This window comes from Acanthochromis polyacanthus, chromosome 18 (genome assembly GCF_021347895.1).
Source record: "Acanthochromis polyacanthus isolate Apoly-LR-REF ecotype Palm Island chromosome 18, KAUST_Apoly_ChrSc, whole genome shotgun sequence".
NCBI lineage: Eukaryota > Metazoa > Chordata > Actinopteri > Pomacentridae > Acanthochromis > Acanthochromis polyacanthus.
In genome coordinates this window covers 33,774,608-33,797,454 of record NC_067130.1, presented here as the reverse complement: position 1 = coordinate 33,797,454, position 22,847 = coordinate 33,774,608, and the positions used below count along the sequence as shown (strand labels likewise).

At 41.0% G+C, this 22,847-nt stretch overlaps 1 protein-coding gene across 2 annotated transcripts in view; it reads left to right on the top strand.

Annotated features, from left to right (window-relative positions):
* The window catches only part of gfra2b (GDNF family receptor alpha 2b), a 137,172-nt gene extending 115,995 nt beyond the window's left edge, over positions 1-21,177 (top strand). Inside the window, exons 8-10 of one of the 2 annotated variants that reach the window (XM_051938519.1) lie at positions 3,071-3,255; positions 13,789-13,836; positions 15,858-21,177. In XM_051938519.1, the coding sequence (XP_051794479.1) occupies positions 3,071-3,255; positions 13,789-13,836; positions 15,858-15,983 (359 nt within the window). In that variant the 3' untranslated portion in view covers positions 15,984-21,177. Of the gene's footprint in view, positions 1-3,070; positions 3,256-5,265; positions 7,554-13,788; positions 13,837-15,857 lie in introns of those variants that run through there. The other variant, XM_051938520.1, reaches the window with a different exon arrangement.
* Positions 21,178-22,847: the final 1,670 nt, after the last annotated feature.

Here is a 22,847-nt window from a genome sequence, read left to right as displayed (position 1 = left end):
AGCCTCCAGAAATCACTGCTAGCTTTAAAGAAAAGCTTCCAGAAAGCACAGCTCGCGTTAATGAAAAGCCTCCAGAAAGCACAGCTAGCGTTAAAGAAAAGCTTCCAGAAATCACAGCTAGCATTAAAGAAAAGTCTCCAGAAATCACAGCTAGCGTTAAAGAAAAGTCTCCAGAAATCACAGCTAGCGTTAAAGAAAAGCTTCCAGAAATCACAGCTAGCGTTAAAGAAAGCCGTCCAGAAATCACAGCTAGCGTTAAAGAAAAGCCTCCAGAAATCACAGCTAGCTTTAAAGAAAAGCTTCCAGAAAGCACAGCTCGCGTTAATGAAAAGCCTCCAGAAATCACTGCTAGCTTTAAAGAAAAGCTTCCAGAAATCACTGCTAGCTTTAAAGAAAAGCTTCCAGAAATCACAGCTAGCGTTAAAGAAAAGCCTCCAGAAATCACAGCTAACAGTGATTTAGTCCGTCCCCTAATCTGAACATTATTCCTTCCATTCACTTGTCCGGAAAACAAGAATCACTCAAGTTCCACCAATCAGCTGATCGATTGTCTCGGTTCGGATCCAGCTTACCGAAGAAACTCAAGCAGAGACAATTTTTTTTTACACATTTTTAAACATTTTTTACTCGGAAAAAATGACTTCAACAACAAATCTGTTATCAGTTTATTCATCCAGTAATTTAATTGATTCATTTTTCTGATGATCAAAAAATATAAATAAATCAACAAATATTTCACGTTTGATTCAGTTTGCAAAGATGTCAAACAGAAATATTACCGTGTGAGAAACTGAAGCAGATATGATCATTTTCAGAGATTTTTTTAACCCAGTAGTTTTCATCAATTTTAGCAATTGACAAATTAATTAACATATATGTAATTTTTTTATTAATTATTTATATTATTGAAGAGATGATATCAGGCAAGTATTTGATATTTCTGCTTCAATTTTGATATATGAAAATATATCAATATGTACATATAGATATAGATATATAAAATTTATCTATATGCATATATAGATAAATCACCAGAAAACCAAATATATATTTACATATATTTAAAATATATTGTTTCAAGCTCAGAACAGATTTACGCTTTTAGATATTTATTCTTAGAAAATGGCTAATAAGATTCAGATTCAATAAAGGGATTTGATTCTGGATTCCATAAAATATCTAATCAGGTACATTAAAGATTAAATGTTTCCTCCTTAGTGCTCCTGTTCTTCTTAAGGCGTCATATTAACGGGTGGAAACTTTCACACGGTTTGGCGTTAAGCAGGAAAACAGAGTGTGAGCAGCAGATAATTGGGGAGAAAGGTTAGAGGAGCTCCCCTGGTAGCTCCTTTAAATAACACTGACCCAGCTACAGCAGCAGATAGCCGCTAACGCTAACAGAATACTGCAGCGCTGCATCAACACGCCTTCATTCTGCTGATATCTAGAGGACAGAGTCTGTAATACTGAAGTATGATCAGAAAGTACCTTTAAATTACACCGAAGAACAATAAGTTGAGGAATTTGACTTTAGCTTCTTGGATTCAGAACATTCAGTAAAATGGATAAACTCACAATAAAGAATGTTTTAGAGACTTTTGCTGCAATGACATGCTATTAATATTTAACATTTATTTTATATATGTGCTTAGAAAAAGAATTGAAAGTTGAAAACCTTTTTTTTGTTTGTTTTCCAAAATCGATTGCTTGTTGTTTTAAGTCCAGTTAAATCCATCATTAAGAAATGGAAGGAATGTGGAACACGAATAAATCTGACCAGTAAGAAACAAGGGAGGGTGGCCACCAAGACACCTATGACTCCTCTGAAGGAGTTACACTATCCCCATTGTGAAGCATGGTGGAGGCATCATTAGAATATGAAGCATGGTGGTGGCAGCATCATGACGTGAAGCATGGTGGAGGCAGCATTATAATATGAAGTATGGTGGTGGCAGCATCATGACGTGAAGCATGGTGGAGGTAGCATTATAATATGAAGTATGGTGGTGGCAGCATCATGACGTGAAGCAAGGTGGTGGCGGCATCATGATGTGAAGCATGGTGGTGGCAGCATCATGATGTGAAGCATGGTGGTGGCGGCATCATGATGTGAAGTATGGTGGTGGCAGCGTCATGACGTGAAGCATGGTGGAGGTAGCGTCATGACGTGAAGCATGGTGGAGGCAGCATCATGATGTGAAGCATGGTGGTGGCGGCATCATGATGTGAAGCATGGTGGAGGCAGCATCATGATGTGAAGCATGGTGGTGGCGGCATCATGATGTGAAGTATGGTGGTGGCAGCATCATGACGTGAAGCATGGTGGAGGTAGCGTCATGACGTGAAGCATGGTGGAGGCGGCATCATGATGTGAAGCATGGTGGTGGCGGCATCATGATGTGAAGCATGGTGGAGGCAGCATCATGATGTGAAGCATGGTGATGGCGGCATCATGATGTGAAGCATGGTGGAGGCAGCATCATGATGTGAAGCATGGTGATGGCGGCATCATGATGTGAAGCATGGTGGAGGCAGCATTATAATATGAAGTATGGTAGTGGCAGCATCATGACGTGAAGCATGGTGGAGGTAGCATCATGACGTGAAGCATGGTGGTGACAGCATCATGATGTGAAGCATGGTGGTGGCAGCATTATAATATGAAGTATGGTGGTGGCAGCATCATGATGTGAAGCATGGTGGTGGCAGCATTATAATATGAAGTATGGTGGTGGCAGCATCATGACGTGAAGCAAGGTGGTGGCGGCATCATGATGTGAAGCATGGTGGTGGCAGCATCATGATGTTCTTCAGCAGCAGGTTCTGGAAGGCTTGTAAAGGTTGAGGTTAAATGAAAGCAGTAAAGTCTTGAGGAAGTTTAGTCTTCTTGAAGACCAAAACCTGAATGGACATTTCGGTTGTTGCCTGTTGTTGGAGGTCAGCTTCAAACCTTCATGTTTTGTGACACATTAATGCAGATAAACATTCAAATTGTGGGAATAAAGTATCAGTAGAGGATGATCTCCAGGATGGGTTGACTAACTAACACCTTCTCGTGTTTCTTTCTCAGAAAACGCCATCCAGTCATTCGGTTACGGTTCAGAAGGAGGAACTCTGCCGGTGACCGAACCTTCATCCACCTTCCTGCCTCCCGCCCAGCCGCCAATTATATCCAAGCCTGCCCCCTCTCTCCATGGAAACGCCATCAAGCCCCTGGACAGCGCCTGCATGTTCTCCACCTGCGCCAATCTGCAGGTGAGTCCTTCACTTTTCACAGAATACGCTGAAAACCGATCAATTGTTTCAGTCATGTATTCTTAACAGTTTTTAGGGTTCGAGCACCAAAGGACACTAAAACTGTGGACAGTTTTCATAGGTCGCCATTAAATAGGCCATAGGTTGAAATATACTCGCAGTCGCAGTGCCACCTGGTGGACATGCTTCCAGCCTCCGACCAGTGAGGATGTGAGGACCCGACCATCTTGCAGCTTTAATTTTTCGTCATTTTTTGAATCACAATTTTGAAGGCATAAAATACTTGAAAACGTGTGAAACTTTGCACTCACACACCAGGGCCAGCAAACATTTTGATATTTGATGGAACTTTCATTGGTGTGAGTCAAAATGGCTCAATAGCGCCACCTGGAAAATTTCAAACAGGCTGTACAACCAGGATGTGTCACCTTGAGCTGTGAAATTTGGTCGGCATATGTAACTCGTCAGGATGCACAAAAATGTAGCTGACACCCATACCTAAAATCGGTGATTCCACAGTTAAATAATCAGACAGAGAAGACGCCGCTGTTCTTCAGCAGACTGACGACGCTGCAGGTTGTTAATCTGTCCATCAGAGAATCATCAGAAAATGGAAAAATGTAGCTGTTTCTGCAGAAATAGAGAAGCAGACGGTTCATATCCAGACAGAGCAGAGGAGGTTCTGAACCGAGCAGATTCATGAGGCTCGCTCTTCTTCACCTTCACACGCATTAGTCCCGTCTGCATCCGGGGAAAGTGGAAACCCATCCATTATGTACCGAGACGAGGTGTAGGGCTGCAGGTTAAAGGCCGCTATGAGTCGCTATCCATTATGTAAGAGATTTAAAGCATGAATTATACAACGCTGCCACATGTAATGTGACTGGATGGAGGGATGTTATACTAAACGGCTTCATTTTTATCTCACTTACAGATAAATAGAACTTTTAGTGAGACAAAAATGAGAATCTGCTGTTAAAATTAGCATTAGCTCGCATTAGCGCAGCTTTGTGTCATGTGATTGTCCTGACCATATGTTTATATCTCAGTTTGTGAGTTTTGAACTGAATTTACCCCATAAAGTTGTTGTTAGAAACTTCAGTTCAGTGAAATAAACTTCTGGAGAAGATGTTCTGTGCAGCCCGGCCAATCAGAGCTTTATTTATTCTGCTTGTTGTTCAGTCATCTTTTTATTAAAAGAATGTCTTTAATCTTTGGTGTGATACATTTTGACAACCTTTCATTCATATTTTATGGCAGAAAAATAGACATGAGTGACACTGTGAAACCAAGTTATTAAATTAGTCTTGTTAACTATTGGGGTGATCAATAACTCAAATTTCTCAAATTCTTTAAGCTAAAATTAGAGGAATGCATCAGCGTTCACCACAGCACAGATGTTTGTGCGTACAGCTGAACGTGTACCTATAAAGCAGACTAACGGTGGTTGATGTAAAGGACGGAATAAGACATTTTTGATATTGGCAGAAATGTAGGGATTATTGACGGGTCTTTGCCTCACATGGGGCACCACAAAATGTAGATACCATTGGAATAATAAATCAGGCTTCAGATCCTTAATCAAAGGAAAATAGATCAATAAATCTGATTATTAGTCCAAAAAATACTAAACTATTAATTTGGAACACTGATTATTCATTACATTAATAACTAGAATTAAAATGACCTTTTCAATACCTGGGGTTACAGTTCTGGACAGGAAAGCTTGTTAGAAATCAGTGTTATGCAGGAGGCCACCAAAACACCTACGACTCCTCAAAAGGAGTTCCAAGAGATTAGTGAGAGAGACCACCAAGACACCTATAACTCCTCTGAAAGAGTTACAAGAAAGAGACTAGTAAGTTTCTCCGTTCTGACGACTTATATTGCCCTGAGCTATCGTAGGAGGCAGTTGCATTTTTTCTCTCTCCGTCTCGATCTCTAGCCTTCTCCCCACACCCTCATGTTTCTGCTTGCTGCACTCTTTTTCTCGTCTCGTCTGACTTGTAGCGATCGCTTGGCACTGGACCTTCGAAACACCGATCATGGAATTGATTAACTGGTCTCTCAACGCGATTGACAAGATTGTCGTCACAAAAAGCACGGGCTTAGGGGAGCCTACCTGCCCGGATGGGAGTTTCGCTTCTGGTCACGTGATCGACGCCTGGGGGAAGTGGAAGGGGATTATGTGCCTCGTACCCCTATCCGTGGAGGATGTGGAAGATGTTTTTATATTTGGATTTATGATGACAGGTCTGCTGATAATTGGCTTGATCGTGGGCCTGAGCTTCTGGAAAATTAGGATGGCTGCAGATAGAAACGACGTCCAAACTCTGCTGGTCTTTGCAAACGATCGGATCAAGGCTCCTGGTGACCGGAATGACGAACTCAAACGTAAATGGACAATTTGCTTGGTGTGACTGTTGATTTGAGTTGCAAAGTGGATGCCATCAAGGTGAGGATCGCCACAGCTGAGGTCTAAAAAAGTTGAGAGCAGCCAGGGGGAAGGTGAAATTGCTCCTCTCCACCGCCTAAACAAAAGGATACCGATTACATTCTGGTGCCCCTGGAACAATAACAAACTCCTCTGGAAGTTTTTCATGGCCAAGAGATAGCTCTCCTAAACCCTGCCCCACTTTCCCAACGACACCTGTTGACTTCTGAACTAGTTCATCCGAGGACGTCTCCATAGCAACCTGCTGTGTTATCGTGCTCCCACCTCTTGCGAACTGAGACACCGGGGTCTGGGACGGAAGGAGATTGGCTACACGCATACACACTCACTTGGACTCATGAACTGAGGACTGAGCTCACATTCACACACATGCCCATTCCCCTCTCCAAACCGCCTCCACCAGCTTCCCTCTCGCGAGGCACAGTGGGCAGGAATCCCGTGCGGAGCGCGCTGTATGGTGCTACAGCTGTATAGGAAAGTGTCTACTGTGCTGAACTACCTGTCCCATCACCCCCATCCTTATCCCAATTTGACCCTGTCTCATGTCATGCTTTGCTCGGTGCGGGTTTGTTTTTTTTCAGGTTCCTTCTCAAATTGAATTTACCAACACTGGAGGTTTTATTTGGTATAACAAACCTTTTTTTTTCATTTTACCCGATGCTATCCCTACCCCGATCCCTAATGTCTTTTTTTCCTTCTTCCTAAGACAGGCAGTGTGCTTTAGGTGCAGCAGCCTGAGTTGCTATCGGCAAGGCAGCTCAAACTAATTTCATTGCATATGAAAGTGTGCAATGACAATAAAATCTTCTCTCTCTCTTCTCTCATTATATTTTATGTAAAAGGCATAAAATCATGTGTTGGATTAGAAGCAAAGACTTTGTATCTCCAGAAACCGTTTAATTCTTGTGGGACCTTCATGATTTCTAATGTGTTTGGAAAACTGGTGGAATTGGTGTTAGGTACAAGGCGACTGTAAACTTTCCTGGTGGATTTTGGGGACTTTGCACAGTTTGTTGGGAAGCTGTAAAGATGAGGAAGCTAGCAGGCTGTTGGTTGCTGGACTATGATAAAGGTCCAACTGTGTAGATGTAGAATTGAATAGAAATTAATTTGTCGTGTGGCTCATGTCTTTGGAGAAAATATCCTAGCACCTTCCTGCAAACCTGGTAAGACAGTGTCCTTGTTTATTTCATCAACACTCCATGATCATAAAACTAGAAGGCACAAGAACTGATGTTACCTCAAACATCTGGTTGTTTAGTCCGAGGCCCTGCAGCTAGCATCACACCGCTAACATGAACTATCCAGTACCCAGCCATGATACCACATCAGAACCGTGAGATCATGTTGGTGCTTCAACTCTGCCGATTGTTTGTTCATTTAAAGTAATCAGATTAGTCTGTGAAGTTCCTCGTGGTACCAGCTTATCTCCCAGCTACATGTTTTACATACATACAGTACAGAGTTCATTGTTTTAAACATTTATTATGCTGCAATGTGGAGGTAAAGGTCAGGTTCTCCATTATTCTATCGAAAACTGCAGGCCAGTCCTCGTTTTGTGGAGTTTTTGGCAGCAAACAGTCTTTCTGGGATTTTGCTCAACTTCTGTTCCAAAAACATTCATTATTATTTCTTCAGCAATCTGTTGCCCATATGGAAAAAACTTCAGGGCAAGGCCAGAAAATCTAGAAATGTTCAGCCTCCAGTGTTCATGGTGTCCATGGAAAGCTACCTGAATGGATCTGATTTCAAATTTGGAGTCACAAAATACTGATTTATGTTCTTTTCTCCAAGACCTGGAGCTGCTGGTCTCAGTCGGACTCACATTAAATATTCAATTTTCCTTCAGGTCTCATTCTTCCTCCCAGTTCTACACTTTCTGTTGAATTATGCTGATATTAGATATTCAGACCTTATGTGTAAACTAGTATGCTTAATATTTTTTAAATAAGTTGTCTCCACCCTGCAGATATCTGAAGAAATCACTTTATTCAAGGTTATATGTATTTAAAAGGTGTTTATCAGCCTGTATGGTGCGATAACATTCCAGTTTTCTTTCATGCTTCTAAATGCAAAACATTTCTGAAGTCTGAAATCAAACACAATTTAAAGCTTTAAAAGGTTATTTTTCAGATAATTCTTTTAATTTTCCTGCTCGGGTGAAATGTTGTCAACAAGCTTTTCAAGATGTCCTTCGCTCTACGAACAGCAGCGTCTTAAACAACATCTATTAATGTTCAGCCGATGGAAGTCAGGGGATGCTATTAATGAGCTCGGGGGTGGAGGTCGGGGTGGATGGATGGGTCGACAGAACGTTACCAGCGCTTTGGTTCCTGAAGACAAAAACAACACAGACACAAAAATCCAAGCTAAAATTGGGATACCGTGATAACGAAGTGGAATGGAAGATGAATATATTATGATAGAAATACTTGGTTTTGTTGTTGGCACACTTTAAGGATCAGTCTTGCAGATTGCAGCACATCTGGAAACCTAAGGTCTGTTTTCAGGTTATTATTTGTCACAGAGGTCTTTGTCATGGTGCCTGTTGCTAGCTAAACTCCCACAATGCTCTCTGATTGCTAACATGGACTTCCTGTAGTCTGCCTCCTCTGGTCTCTACAATATTAAACATTAAGAGGTTCCACAGCTAAACTACAGTAGATTGTCTGACATGCATGACCTTCTTCTTCTTCTTCTTCTTCCTTATCGGTTAAATTATTGATTGGTTAAGACTTAACTATTAGAGTCCCTGTAAGAAAACCTTTTGTTCTCTTGCAGTTAAATAAAAATGTGTCAGAGATTAAGAGTAGGAGTATTTCACCAATAAAGAAGAATGTCGTCCATGTCAGAAGATCTACTACAGATTAGTTGTAGAACCTGTTTATTCCAAATTAAGACCCTACACCAGGTCCTCGGTTTACGACGTCCTCGACCTACAGCGTTTCATGGTTACGTTGCCATCTCCCATAAGTTTATTAAGAAAGTCTTGTTCCATCATTTCAACGTACGGCATTTGTGACGTTAAAACATATTTTGTGTGGGAACTGTTGACGAGCAAAGCGGGTGAATACGTCGTGACGCGGTGCTAAACGAGGAAGACGACTTTGTTCACATTTGCTGGCTGTTTGCCACAGACGTCACGGTATGTGAGGAGTTCCAACTTACGGTGAAAATCGCATTACGTGGCACCGTAGGAACAGAATTCCAACGTAAGTGAAGGAGCCCCTGTAGTACTTACTGCAGCTGGCCTCCCTTCCAGATGTTTCTCCACATGTTGTTTTGCCTTCATTAAGGACGATGAACACGCTCCTACACTTAATCTCTGACACATTTTTACTTTTTAGCTGTGAGAGAGCAAAAGGTAAATAGTTTAGCACCCTGCAGACTCTGCTGAGAGAACAGGGGGAAACAATTACCCCTAAGCCTTTGCCACCCCTTGATTTAGTTGTGGCTGTTCCTGTCCTGATCAGGGTATTCTGACAGTTTTATTTAGCAGCCATGTGGCCTTAATAACAACCATTAGAAAGAAATAACAACCTCGTTGAGCCATTTGCCTTCACAATAAATTCTATATTTGCCAGACCATGTGAGCCTGTTTAACAAAACTTGTAATACCTGGACAAGGAATCAGGACTGAGCACTTATTCCTTATGTCTTTATTTCAGCTTTGATGATTTGTAAAAGCTCCACTTGTAAACACCGTCTTCATTCTGTTGTCTTAAAATCTATAAAATTACCTTTCAACAACTTGAAATATGAGAATCCAGCTTGTACTTATGGCTTTCCACCACCAAATGTGTCCTTCTACAGGGACGCTAATAGTGAAGCCTTAACCAATCAATAATTTAACCGATAAGGAAGAAGAAGGACAGATAATCTGCTATAGATTAGCTGTAGTCCATCAGAGGCTGCAGTCCGGCCTACTTTCCAGATGTTTCTCCACATGTTGGTTTGGCTTCATTAACAACGATGAACATGCTCCAGGTCTTAGTTTCTGGTACATTTTTACTTTTGTGAGAGAACAAAAGCTTTTCTTATTGGGGCGTTAATAATTAAGACTTAACGAAGCCAAACCAACATGTGGAGAAACATCTGGAAGGGAGGCTGGACTGCAGTAAGACATACGGTCTTAATTTGGAAAAAAAAACAGGTTCTCCAGCTCATCTACAGTAGATTATCTGACATGCATGACCTTCTTCTTGCTTATCAGTTGATACATCTGATCAGCAGTCGTCAGCGTTTCCACCATTATTAGAGGATGAACTCCAGGTTTGTTTCTTTCTGCGGAGCTTCAGAGGGAATCTGAGATCACCCCACTCCTTCTTTTATCATTCCCTTTATTGGTTTAGTGGCTGAATAATGCATCGACACACAAACATAATCAGACGACGGATCAGCCTCTGTTACCCACAATCCCCTTCAGGTCCGACCGCTGATTCCTCCGGAGCTCGTTCCTTTTCAAAGCGAGCAGCGAGTCTTAAATAAACATAACGAGGAGGCAGCAGATAACATCCCGGCGTGGCAATTTAGATCAGATAAAAGAGAAGAAAAGCAAACATGTGACCTCCTGGTGGAGCCGGGTTCATCGAAAATCAAAGAAGAACTTCAGGAATGGAAGAGAAGCACCTGGAGCCTCAGATGGAGGAGGTTCTTCAACGATCCTGTACTGTTTAACCCTCGTGTCGTCCTGCAGGTCAAACTGACCCGTTTTAAAGTGGGAAAATGCGGGGGGGGGGGGGGGGGGGGGGAATATTTTCACAGTGAGACTACTGGTGGCCACATTTTCAACATTTTTGGGAAATTTCTGAACATTTTTTTGGTGTAAAAAAAGAAACGCTAAAAAATGTTTCTTAAGAACATTCACGTAAAAATCAACCAAAATTCGCTGGATTTTGGTTGATTTATTCTGAATGTTCTTAAGAAAATAGAAGTTTTACTGATATATATGGAATCATTTCAGATATTTTTAGGATTTTTTGGAAGATTTTTATTAATTTTTTGAAAATATTTGCAAGAATTTTCTTGCCAAATTTGGGGATTTTTTTTTAAATAAAACTTTAAAGGGAAACTTTTAAGGAATTATTGGAATTTTCTTCCTGAAGGTTTTGCAAATTTTCAGAAATTTGGGGATTTTTTTTGGCTGAATTTTTGGATTCCTTTTTAGATCTTTTTCTGGTGATTTCTCATGTTTTCATGGTGATTTTATGTGTTTTTCTTAGAATTTTCCACTGTTTGTGGTGATTTTGCTGCTTTTTTGTGGTGCTTTTCTGTCTTTTGTGGTGATTTCTTTTGTTTTTGTCGTAATTTAGCATCTTTTTGTTAGAATTTTGCATCTTTTTCTGGTGATTTCTTTTGTTTTTGTCATAATTTAGCATCTTTTTGTTAGAATTTTGCATCTTTTTCTGGTGATTTCTTTTGTTTTTGTCATAATTTAGCATCTTTTTGTTAGAATTTTGCATCTTTTTCTGGTGATTTCTTTTGTTTTTGTCATAATTTAGCATCTTTTTGTTAGAATTTTGCATCTTTTTCTGGTGATTTCTTTTGTTTTTGTCGTAATTTAGCATCTTTTTGTTAGAATTTTGCATCTTTTTCTGGTGATTTCTTTTGTTTTTGTCATAATTTAGCATCTTTTTTGTTAGAATTTTGCATCTTTTTCTGGTGATTTCTTTTGTTTTTGTCATAATTTAGCATCTTTTTGTTAGAATTTTGCATCTTTTTCTGGTGATTTCTTTTGTTTTTGTCATAATTAAGCATCTTTTTGTTAGAATTTTGCATCTTTTTCTGGTGATTTCTCAGACTTTCGTGGGGATTTTCGATCTGTTCGTTGGAACTTTTCGTCTTTTTGTGGTGATCTAGCATTTTTAGTGGTGATTTTGCATCTTTTTGTGATGATTTATTTAAAACCGGAATCTTTTTGCAGCTTCTCCGTTCGTCCGTTTCCATGTAAACAAGCCGCTAATGAAGCTAAACTGAGTCTGAATCAAACACATTCAGCAACAAATGTGTGAAACGATCATAAATAATAAAAATATCTCCTGGAACAGGTTTTATTCCGACCACAGCAGTGAACCGTGTGAACCAGAGGCCTTTAAAGACTCTTTAAACACCAGAAACAGTCGTATGAGGTGGACAATGCTGCTGCTTTGACTGTAAATAATAAAACGCGGCTGTCTTCTCTCTAATAAAACACGATGTTTGATTCCTCCTGTGGATTCTCGGTCTATATGTTCCTGAATAAATTAGTTGAGTCACACATTTAAAGTGGATTAACTGGAGGTGGAAGCAGCTGCTGCTCACAGCGGCTCAACGCGTCGTTAATATGCTTTATGGAATAATTACCTCGTAGTTATTGACAGGAAAACACAGAAATAGCAGCAATCCGATGCTCTAAGCTAATAATCAGCTTTAATTTCCCCGACAGAGACCTGGAGGAGTCAAACTGGCCTCCACAGGTCGATAGAAGTCATCTTTATAACGCTTCTCTTCAGAATTATCTGATAAAATAAAGATTATTTTAAGTGGGATGCAAGGAGGCGATTTTCAGCCCTGAGCTCCGCCTGAAGGCTCCGTAAAGTCAAACACCTCCAGCTCTAACGGACGCTTTAGGGGCAAATGAGTCTTTTTCTGGTGATTCCTCGTGTTTTTGTGATGATTTTGAATCTTTCTGTTAGAATTTTACGTCTTTTTTGTTGTAATTTTACGTTTTTTTTGTTGATTTCTTGTGCTTTTCTGGTGATTTTGCAGTTTTTTACTGATGATTTTCTGCCTTTTTGTAGCGATTTCTCATGTTTCCATCGTAATTTTGTATCTTTATCTGCTGATTTTTCAGGCTTTTGTGGTGCTTTTGAATGTGCTTTTGGTCATTTTTCATCATTTTCTGCTGATTTCTCATGTTTTTGAGGTGATTTTCTGTCTTTTTATGTTGATTATGTGACCGTTCATGGCAACTTCTCCAGTTTTTGTGATAATTTTGCATGTTTTTGTTCAAAATGTTCGCACCATTTGGGATGATTTTGCATCTTTTCCAGGTAGCTTTGTGTCGTTTTCTTGTGATTTCTCCTGTTTTTGGGGTGAACTTTCATCTTTTAGCTACATTTTGTGTCTTTTTGTGGTGATTTTTAATGTTTTTGAGCTGATTTTCTCTTTGTTTGTGGTGATTTTGCGTATTTGTCTTGTGATTTCTCATTTTTTTAGGATGACTTTTCTTGTTTTAGCTAATTTTTTTTAATCATTTTGTGATGATTTTGAATCTTTTTCTGGTAATTTCTCATGTTTTTGAGGTGATTTTCTGTCTTTTTATGTTGATTATGTGTCTATTCATGGTAATTTCTCCAGTTTTTGTGATAATTTTTCATGTTTTAGCTACATTTTTTGCCTTGTTTTGGTGATTTCTCATGTTTTTGAGCTGATTTTCTATTTATTTGTGGTGATTTTGCGTATTTGTCTTGTGATTTCTCCTGTTTTTGGGGTGACTTTTCATCTTTTAGGTACATTTTTTATCATTTTGTGGTGATTTTGAATCTTTTTCTATGTTTTCATGGTGAGGTGTTAAAGAGTCAAACTGTCCTTCATAGGTAGATAAAAATAATCTTTTTTCCACTTCTCTCGATGGCTTCATGTCTTTCAGGCAGAATTATCTGATAAAATAAAGATTATTTTAAGTGGGATGCAGATTGTCACATCCATTGTGTTTGAATGTGAATCTGCTCCTCCTGGATGTTTTATTATTAATCTGTTGATTGTTTTATGGATGAATTCATTTATTTATTGGATCTAAAATATCACAAAATTGTGAAAATTGTGGATCAGAGTTTAATCAAATGTAAAAACAATATTCAGTTTATTGTCGTGTTTCTACTAACTCCTTCAGAGGAGTCATAGGTGTCCTGGTGGCCTCCATCACCAGAAAATATTATATTTTTTATATTATAGTCCATATTTTTGTAGATTTTATGTTGATGTATTCAGTCGTGTGAGTCGAAGTCTCTTGTTTCTGCTGTTCTTCTGGTTCCTGTTTGGTCTGAACCCAGAATCACATTAAAATGATTTCTCACCAGGAGCTTCTTGTTTTTCAGGATGGAGGTCAGAAGTGCGTCTCCTCTGATGACTTCGAGTGTGAGGAGGTGAGAAGCTCTGATTCTACTGTTTATTACGGATAATTATTAATGAATACAGTTTTTATTAATAGTTTCCATCAGACTCTGACATCAGCACTACACGGAGTTTATTAATCCATCATAGTTAGTGCTGAAACAGATCACTACAAAATAATGTCAGCAACTACAAAGCTACATGATGCTGCCTCCACCATGCTTCATCATGATGCTGCCTCCACCATGCTTCACATCATGATGCTGCCTCCACCGTGCTTCATCATGATGCTGCCTCCACCGTGCTTCATCATGATGCTGCCTCCACGTACTTCATCATGATGCTGCCTCCACCGTGCTTCATCATGATGCTGCCACCACCATGCTTCATCACGATGCTGCCTCCACCGTGCTTCACATCATGATGCTGCCTCCACCGTGCTTCATCATGATGCTGCCTCCACCATGCTTCACATCATGATGCTGCCTCCACCATGCTTCATCACGATGCTGCCTCCACCGTGCTTCACATCATGATGCTGCCTCCACCATGCTTCATCATGATGCTGCCTCCACCATGCTTCACATCATGATGCTGCCTCCACCATGCTTCATCATGATGCTGCCTCCACCGTGCTTCACATCATGATGCTGCCTCCACCGTGCTTCATCATGATGCTGCCTCCACCGTGCTTCATCATGATGCTGCCTCCACGTACTTCATCATGATGCTGCCTCCACCATGCTTCACATCATGATGCTGCCTCCACCGTGCTTCACATCATGATGCTGCCTCCACCGTGCTTCATCATGATGCTGCCTCCACCGTGCTTCATCATGATGCTGCCACCACCATGCTTCATCACGATGCTGCCTCCACCGTGCTTCACATCATGATGCTGCCTCCACCGTGCTTCATCATGATGCTGCCTCCACCGTGCTTCATCATGATGCTGCCTCCACCGTGCTTCATCATGATGCTGCCACCACCATGCTTCATCACGATGCTGCCTCCACCATGCTTCACATCATGATGCTGCCTCCACCATGCTTCACATCATGATGCTGCCTCCACCGTGCTTCATCATGATGCTGCCTCCACCGTGCTTCATCATGATGCTGCCTCCACCATGCTTCATCATGATGCTGCCTCCACCGTGCTTCATCATGATGCTGCCTCCACCGTGCTTCACATCATGATGCTGCCACCACCATGCTTCATCACGATGCTGCCTCCACCGTGCTTCACATCATGATGCTGCCTCCACCGTGCTTCACATCATGATGCTGCCTCCACCGTGCTTCACATCATGATGCTGCCTCCACCGTGCTTCATCATGATGCTGCCTCCACCGTGCTTCACATCATGATGCTGCCTCCACCGTGCTTCATCATGATGCTGCCTCCACCGTGCTTCACATCATGATGCTGCCTCCACCGTGCTTCACATCATGATGCTGCCTCCACCGTGCTTCATCATGATGCTGCCTCCACCGTGCTTCATCATGATGCTGCCTCCACCGTGCTTCATATAATGATGCTGCCTCCACCGTGCTTCATCATGATGCTGCCTCCACCGTGCTTCATCATGATGCTGCCTCCACTGTGCTTCATATAATGATGCTGCCTCCACCGTGCTTCATCATGATGCTGCCTCCACCGTGCTTCATATAATGATGCTGCCTCCACCATGCTTCATCATGATGCTGCCTCCACCATGCTTCATCATGATGCTGCCTCCACCGTGCTTCATATAATGATGCTGCCTCCACCGTGCTTCATCATGATGCTGCCACCACCATGCTTCATCACGATGCTGCCTCCACCATGTTTTACATCATAAACACCTACAGCTGATAAATATCCAGATTTTACAAATAAGAGAAATTTGAGGAGAAATTATTGTAAAAATGTGACGATTTAAGTTGAAATTATTCAAAACTTAATGATGTAATGTCTGTCCTCCCCCCTCCTCACACTGTCTTCAATCTTCCTCCCCCTCTCTTCCATCTTCCTCACCCCTCCTCACCCTCTCTTCCATCCTCCTCCCCCAGGCTCTGCTGGTTCAGGGTTCCATCGACTCTCAGGACTCTTCAGGTCCGACCAGCGGTTCGTCTTCAGTCCTCGACGTCGTCTCCATGACTCTGTGTGTGGTTCTCCTCTCCGTCTCATTAATGTGACCGCACACACACACATGAACACACAAACACACACATAAACACACACACATAAATACACATAAACACACTGTTAAATGTCAACCAACACCGACATCGACGTGTTTCTGAGGGAGAATCTGAGGGAGGATCATCTGCAGAGGAAGAAGATGGGCAGACATAAACACACACAAACACACATAAACACACACACACACTCCTGGGACTGTGGATCACGTTGACTTCGTGTCTTCGGGCCTTTGGGAGCGTTTTGTGCAGCTCGGCTCGGACTCGCTGCCTCCAGCCTTTCTGGACCAGAGACAGCTGGGCGGGAAAACGCTTTGGCTGGAAACCACACAAAACACACACAACACACACACAGACACAAACAGACACACACACGGTGGGACAACAAGTCTTAAAGTTGGCAGCGAGTGGACGGGGCTGGACAGATGGGACGGATCCTTCAGCTCCATCCATCACTTCCTGGACCTCTGGTGGCAAGAAATCTATACAACAGGCACACACACAGACACACACAGACACACAACAGACACACACACTTCCCCTCAGACCTCGTTAACGGGCGAACAGGGTCCCCGCACGGACGCCAACCCTCCTGCCAGGTCTTCATCCTCGTGTCGTCATCCTGTACAAACTCCATTCGATGTGGAAACGTCCGAGTCTCCTGGACGGCTGTATAGTTCACATGTGTAGCGTGTAGTTGTGTGTCTGTGTGTGCACGAGTGTCTGGATGTGAGTCTGTGGACGGAATCGGCCGAGCAGCAAACTGAGGTCCAACAGTTTCACAGTTTGTGGTTTGAGTTTGAGTCTTTAGCAGTTTGATGAACGGGACTTTCGAGTTTAAAATCTGTGGTTTGGGTCATTTTCAGAGCAGACGTCTAAATATTTGATGGATTTTAGGTTCCGAAATGTAAGAATTTGGCATTTTTTCCCATTTTGCGTTCTGGTTTGTTGGATATTTCTGGATGTTGGACGTTTATTTGGACTAAACTGAGTCTTCTGTGTCACTTTAGTCTCCAAGAAACTGATTCATAACCTCAAAAAAAACAAAAATGGAAACAAATGTGTTATTCTTCACTTTCTGTGTGGGACATGAGGCTGTTACCAGATAGATCTGCAACGATTAATCAATTAAGCACCAACCTTTAAAATAAACTGGAAATTCTCAGATTTCAGCATTATATTTTTTGGTTTCTTTCCCAGTAAACTCAAGAAATTGCCAGTAAAAGATGCAAAATTATGACAAAGACACACAAAATTGCTACAAAAACAAACACCAAAAAGATGAGACAACAACATAAAAACACAAAATTGCCACAAATAGGCATGAAGCAACCACAAGCAGATGCAAAATCACCACAAAAACACACAAAATTACCACAAAAATACCTAAGATCACCACAGAAAGATGTGAAGTAACCACAAAAAGCTGCAAAATTGGCAGTAAAAGATGCAAACTAATAACAAAAATACCCCAAATTACTACATAAATAGGAAAAGTGACCACAAAAAGACAAGGAACCATCAAAAAAATGAAACTACCACAGACAAAGACAAAATTGCCACAAAAAGATGCAAATTAACCAAAACAGATGTAGAATTACTATAGAAAGACACAAATCGCCAAATATAGATGCAAATTCCCAACAAAATCATGCTAAATCCCAACGAAAACACAACATCCCCACAAAAAGAAGCAAATCACGACAAGAAGTTGTAAAACCACCATATAACGATGCCAAACGCCCTCCTTGTTGATGGAGTTTTGTTTCAAACTAACAGAGATCCAGTTGTTCAATCCACAACTTAACTGCATTACTCTTATAATAAACTCTGCTACTGGTTCAGTTCTTTAAAATCTGGTCTCTGATGGAGTTCAGATCTGGACCGAAGCACCTCGAACAGACTTCTGATTCTTAGAAGCTGAACTTAAGCATCAAATCTAGAAGTTCCAGCCTTTAAGGAGCATAAATGACACATTAAACAGAAAGTTCTGCAGCTTCTCTTTGACTGTTTGACATGAAAACTCATAAAACAGCTTCAGGGCCGAACGACGGAGAGAAAACAAGACAAAACTGGGTTAGAGACACTCAGCGGGGACTCGACTTTCACAGAGATTCATGGAAGCAGCAACAAAGTACAGAATCAGAACATTAACAGACCACCGTTAACCGGAAGAACGCTGCTGCTCACTGTTAGCATCAAAAATCACAAAAAAACACGCAGAGTTTCCACAATAGGCAAAATTACCACAAAAACAGAAGAAATCCCCAAAAAAGACTAAACTACCACATAAAAAGACAAAATCACCACATAAAGATGTAGAATTACTATAGAAAGACATAAATCACCAGCTAAAGATGTAAAATAACACACAAAATTACCACAAAAACACAATTTATCGCCAAAGAAGACACAACCACTACATAGAAAGACAAAATTACCACAAAAAGGCACAAAATCGACATAGAAAGACGTGAAATAACCACAAAAACATGTAAACACAAACACAAAAATAAGCAAAATTATGGCAAAAAGAGAAGAAAACATCAAAAACTACCACATCACAAAAAATGCCACAAAAACTCATGAAACGACAAGAAGATGTAGAATAACAACAAAAACACACAAAATCACCAAGACGTGATCACAGACGTGAAATAACCACAAAAAGTTGCAAATTGCCAGTAAAAGATGCAAAATTACCACAAACAGACAAGGAATCACCAAAAAAATGAAACTACCAAATAAAACGATAAAATTTCAACAAAAAGACACAAAACAACCACAAACAGATACAAAAAAACACAAAATCTCCATAGAAAAATCCATCCTTGTTTAAGGAGATGCTTCCTGTTGATGGTTTTCTTGGTTCTTTGACGTTTTCTGTCTAGTTAAAGAGAGTAAGTAGTTTAGGAACAGACAGGAAGTAGTTTTTTTGATTGTTGTACACGACAGATGTTTAAATCCGATCTTTTGTTTCTTTGTTTGCTTGAATTCAAACCAGTTAAATTCAGATTCTGAACGTTTCTCAGTTTCCTGTTCGGCTGTTATTAAATGATTTTTAATTTCGCTTCCGTAAACGTGTTCAATCCGTGTGTGTGTGTGTGCGTGTGTGTGCGCGTGCGTGTGTGTGTGTGTGTGTGTTTGTCAGTGTGTACTTTACCTCTGGACACTCTGTGGGGTATTTTTTATTTTCCTAGAAGCTGGATGAGGAACATCATATCTGACAGATCAGAGTTCCTGGTGTTCTTCTTTCTGACGCATTCGAGAGGAAGGTTAGCGCCCCGCAAGCAGCTAAAACAAATGCTAAAACTAGCCACATCAAGCTAGCTCTGGTTATTCATGATCCCCAGAGGATGAATCCTGGTTTTATTGATCCACAGGTTCTTAAAAGGCAACAGTATCAAAGAAAAGTTACACACTTTCATAGCAAGAAATCCTAAAATCATTCAACTCATGGTCCCCAGAGGAGGAACCCAACTGTTCATGGTGACCCTAGTCTTCCTATAAACAAGCTGAAAGCTAAAATTTTATTTCAGAAATGCGAATTAAACATTTTATTTTGAGCAGCATTTTCATGGTTAGATATCTTCAGTGATATGTTGTGGATATTCATGATCCCCAGCGGATCTTTCAGCTGTTAATGGTGACTCCAATCTTTTCCCAGAGCCTAATCAAGCTCATGCAGTTAGCTAATGCAAAATAAGTAAAACAGTGCAGGTTTGTTTTTGTTCTTTAGCAATCGATAAATCTCAGAATCTGTCAGAAGTAAACAACCTCAATCTCATTCAGACTCCCCAGAGGATGAAGCATTTCCATTTGGTCAAACTATCACATTTTGTCTTGAAATATCAGGAATAATACTGAATTGTGTACAAAAGACCAATTAATCTACCGGCAGGATTTTTATCATGTTTACTCTAAGTTATTCATGCTCCCCAGAGGTTGACCTCTAACAGGGTTGCTAATCACTTAACTGTTTAATTCAAGTTACCAACAGGGAAATATTTGATTCAAAGCGACATTTTTAATAGTGATGCATCTTATTATCTAAATATTGTGGCTATTCATGGTCCCCAGAGGAGGAACCCAGCTTCTAATGGTGACCCTGATGGTCCTCTGGTCTTATAATCCTGCTCAAACTCCCCAGAAGATTACACCATCAGGATCAAATTTGACTTTTTTTTTTTTTTTTTTACCAGTGACAGAAAAATCTACTAACAAGATTTATTTAAGTGAATCATGATCCCCAGAGGATGATCCCGAACAGGTTTCCTGATCCCCCGACCGGTTTATTGGAACCATCAACAGTAAAATGTTTGATTTTAAGCCACATTTTAACAGTGATACATTTTGATATGGGCAATATTCATGATTCCCAGAGGAGGAAAACAAATGATCTGCTAGACCCATAATTAAGCTCAAATTAAATTTTGTTCTCCAATATTAAAATAAATAAAGGCGATTGACTGTAGCATTCCAAAGATACTCAAATCTAACCGCTACATTTCAATAAATAATACCAGTTTCATTCATACTCCGCAGTGGATAAGCCTTTCCATCACTTCTCCTGTTGCATTATCAGGGAAAAAAAAGACAGAAAATCTACAAAAATCTGTAAATTGTGGATAATCTTTCATTTTGAATTCCCCTCAGGATCAATAAAGTACCCACCAACCTATTCATGGTCCCCAGTGGAGATCATTTAAACCCTTCAGTTTTAACTGTGATTTTCTCTCCAGAACAAACATGTTTGTTAGCAAAAAAGAAAGAAGCAAACCAGTAAAAATCAATACGGAACAAAAGAGGACCGATGATGGAGCCCTGAGGGATGCCACGGCTAGTTTGTTCTGATAATCAATACGATGTTGATCGATTACGGATCAATCAAATAAAGCCATCAAGTTCAGTTTAAATCCAGAAATAAACCTAAATCGGATTTAGTATTTACCACATTTATCAGGACAGAGCTCACACTTTTAACCCCTCCACGGTGTTTTTTAGATGCTGCTAGCGGGGCGTCACGTTTTTTCCGATTCTGCCGGTTAAAGAGCGAATCGAGTGGACGAGTGGAGGAACCAGGTGATGACGAGGTTGTAAATTTGCTGGTCTGTTTGTAAAGTCTAACAGTGCTATGGCGGCGCAACTGAAATATGTGTGGAGATAAAATAAAGTAACATCTGTAACAACAGCCGCTCGTGTCTCGGCGTCTTTACTTCCACCGTTTGAGTTTCTACAGTCTGAATATCAGAGTCTCTCTAAGGCCGCTAACAGAGGTAACATCAGACATGATGTCCATAAAGAGGCTGAATGAGATGAGTTTAGATGATTTAAATAAATAGTTTAGTTTACCGTCTTTCTAAAATTCTCTGTTTGTGGTGAACAGCTCGTCCCTGGGAGTCTCTGGAGACGTTGGTTTAAACCGTTAACTGATGAGCTTGTGTCTGTAAATCAGAGGTTACTGCAGCTCTAATATCAGTGGACATTTACGCTAATGCTTCCTGCCAGCTGGACTCCCGGTGACACCGATGCTGCTGCACCTCGTTTCCATCAGAAGGAAACCAGAACCAGCCACCAGACCAGGTCATGTGACCGAAGCCTCGGGGAGGAAGTAACCGGAGCCGACAAACTGAAAGTCTAAATGTGCCGTCTGCCCGGCAGCCTTCACACCTTTAACAGAGTTTATCTGGGAGGCCTTTCAGAACCTGACAACAGGAGCAGAGAGGCTTTTAGAGGGATACTTTTCACCCAACAGAATCTCATTTGTTTGGGCCAAACCAAAATCCAGCTTCAGGATTTGTAACGTAGCGATTCCTCATGGCGAACACACCTGGAGAACAGATTTAGAACAGATGGGAGGAAAACCTGAGGAAAAACTGAGTTCCAAAAACAGAAATTTCCCACCTGACCCAACCAGACCCAACCCAAACCGACCCAACCTGACTAGACCCAACCCAAACTGACCAGACCCGACCCAACTAGACCCGATCCAATGCAACGCAATCCAATCTGACCAGACCCGATCCAACCCGACCAGACCCAAACTAATGGACGAGACCCAGATCAGAAGGCGGTGACCCAAACAGCAGCAGATGATGATGAGCAGCATTTTGGATTATTTTATATAAAATCAACAAAATCTGAAATAAATAAATGATTTTTGTGCTGCTGAAATGACGATGCATCTCATAATGCCAATGCCAAAAGTCGATCATAGACAAAATTAACAAAAACCAGATGTAGTGTTCAGAGTGTGACTCCCGGATGGATTTAAACTGATCTAGGGTCAGTTTTTTACCAGACCTCAGCTGTTTCTCCTCCTAAATGTCATGTCTATCTGCAGGACTGATGAAGTTCTGAAAAAGTCCAATAAAATGTGAAAAATCTGGACCCATCTCTATGGACTTCAAGGACCTGGAATGTTCTTAGTCAGACTAAACCTATAGACTGGAAGTAGGAAAGGAGAACGTTCTAGACTAGACCTACCAACAACTGGAGAAAGTTCTACAGTAGATCTACCGACAACTGGAGAAAGTTCTAGAGCAGACCTACCGACAGCTGGAGAAAGTTCTCGAGTAGATCTACCGACAACTGGAGAAAGTTCTAGAGTAGACCTACCGACAGCTGGAGAAAGTTCTCGAGTAAACCTACTGACAACTGGAGAAAGTTCTAGAGTAGACCTACCGACAGCTGGAGAAAGTTCTAGAGTAGACCTACCGACAATTGTCCAGTTGTTGGTAGGTCTGCTCTAGAACTTTCTCCAGGAGACCTTCTCCTCTCTGGACTTCAAGGACCTGGAACTCTGGAAATATTCCCAGTATGAAGGTAGAACTCGGATCATTGATAAAGTTACTGGAGATG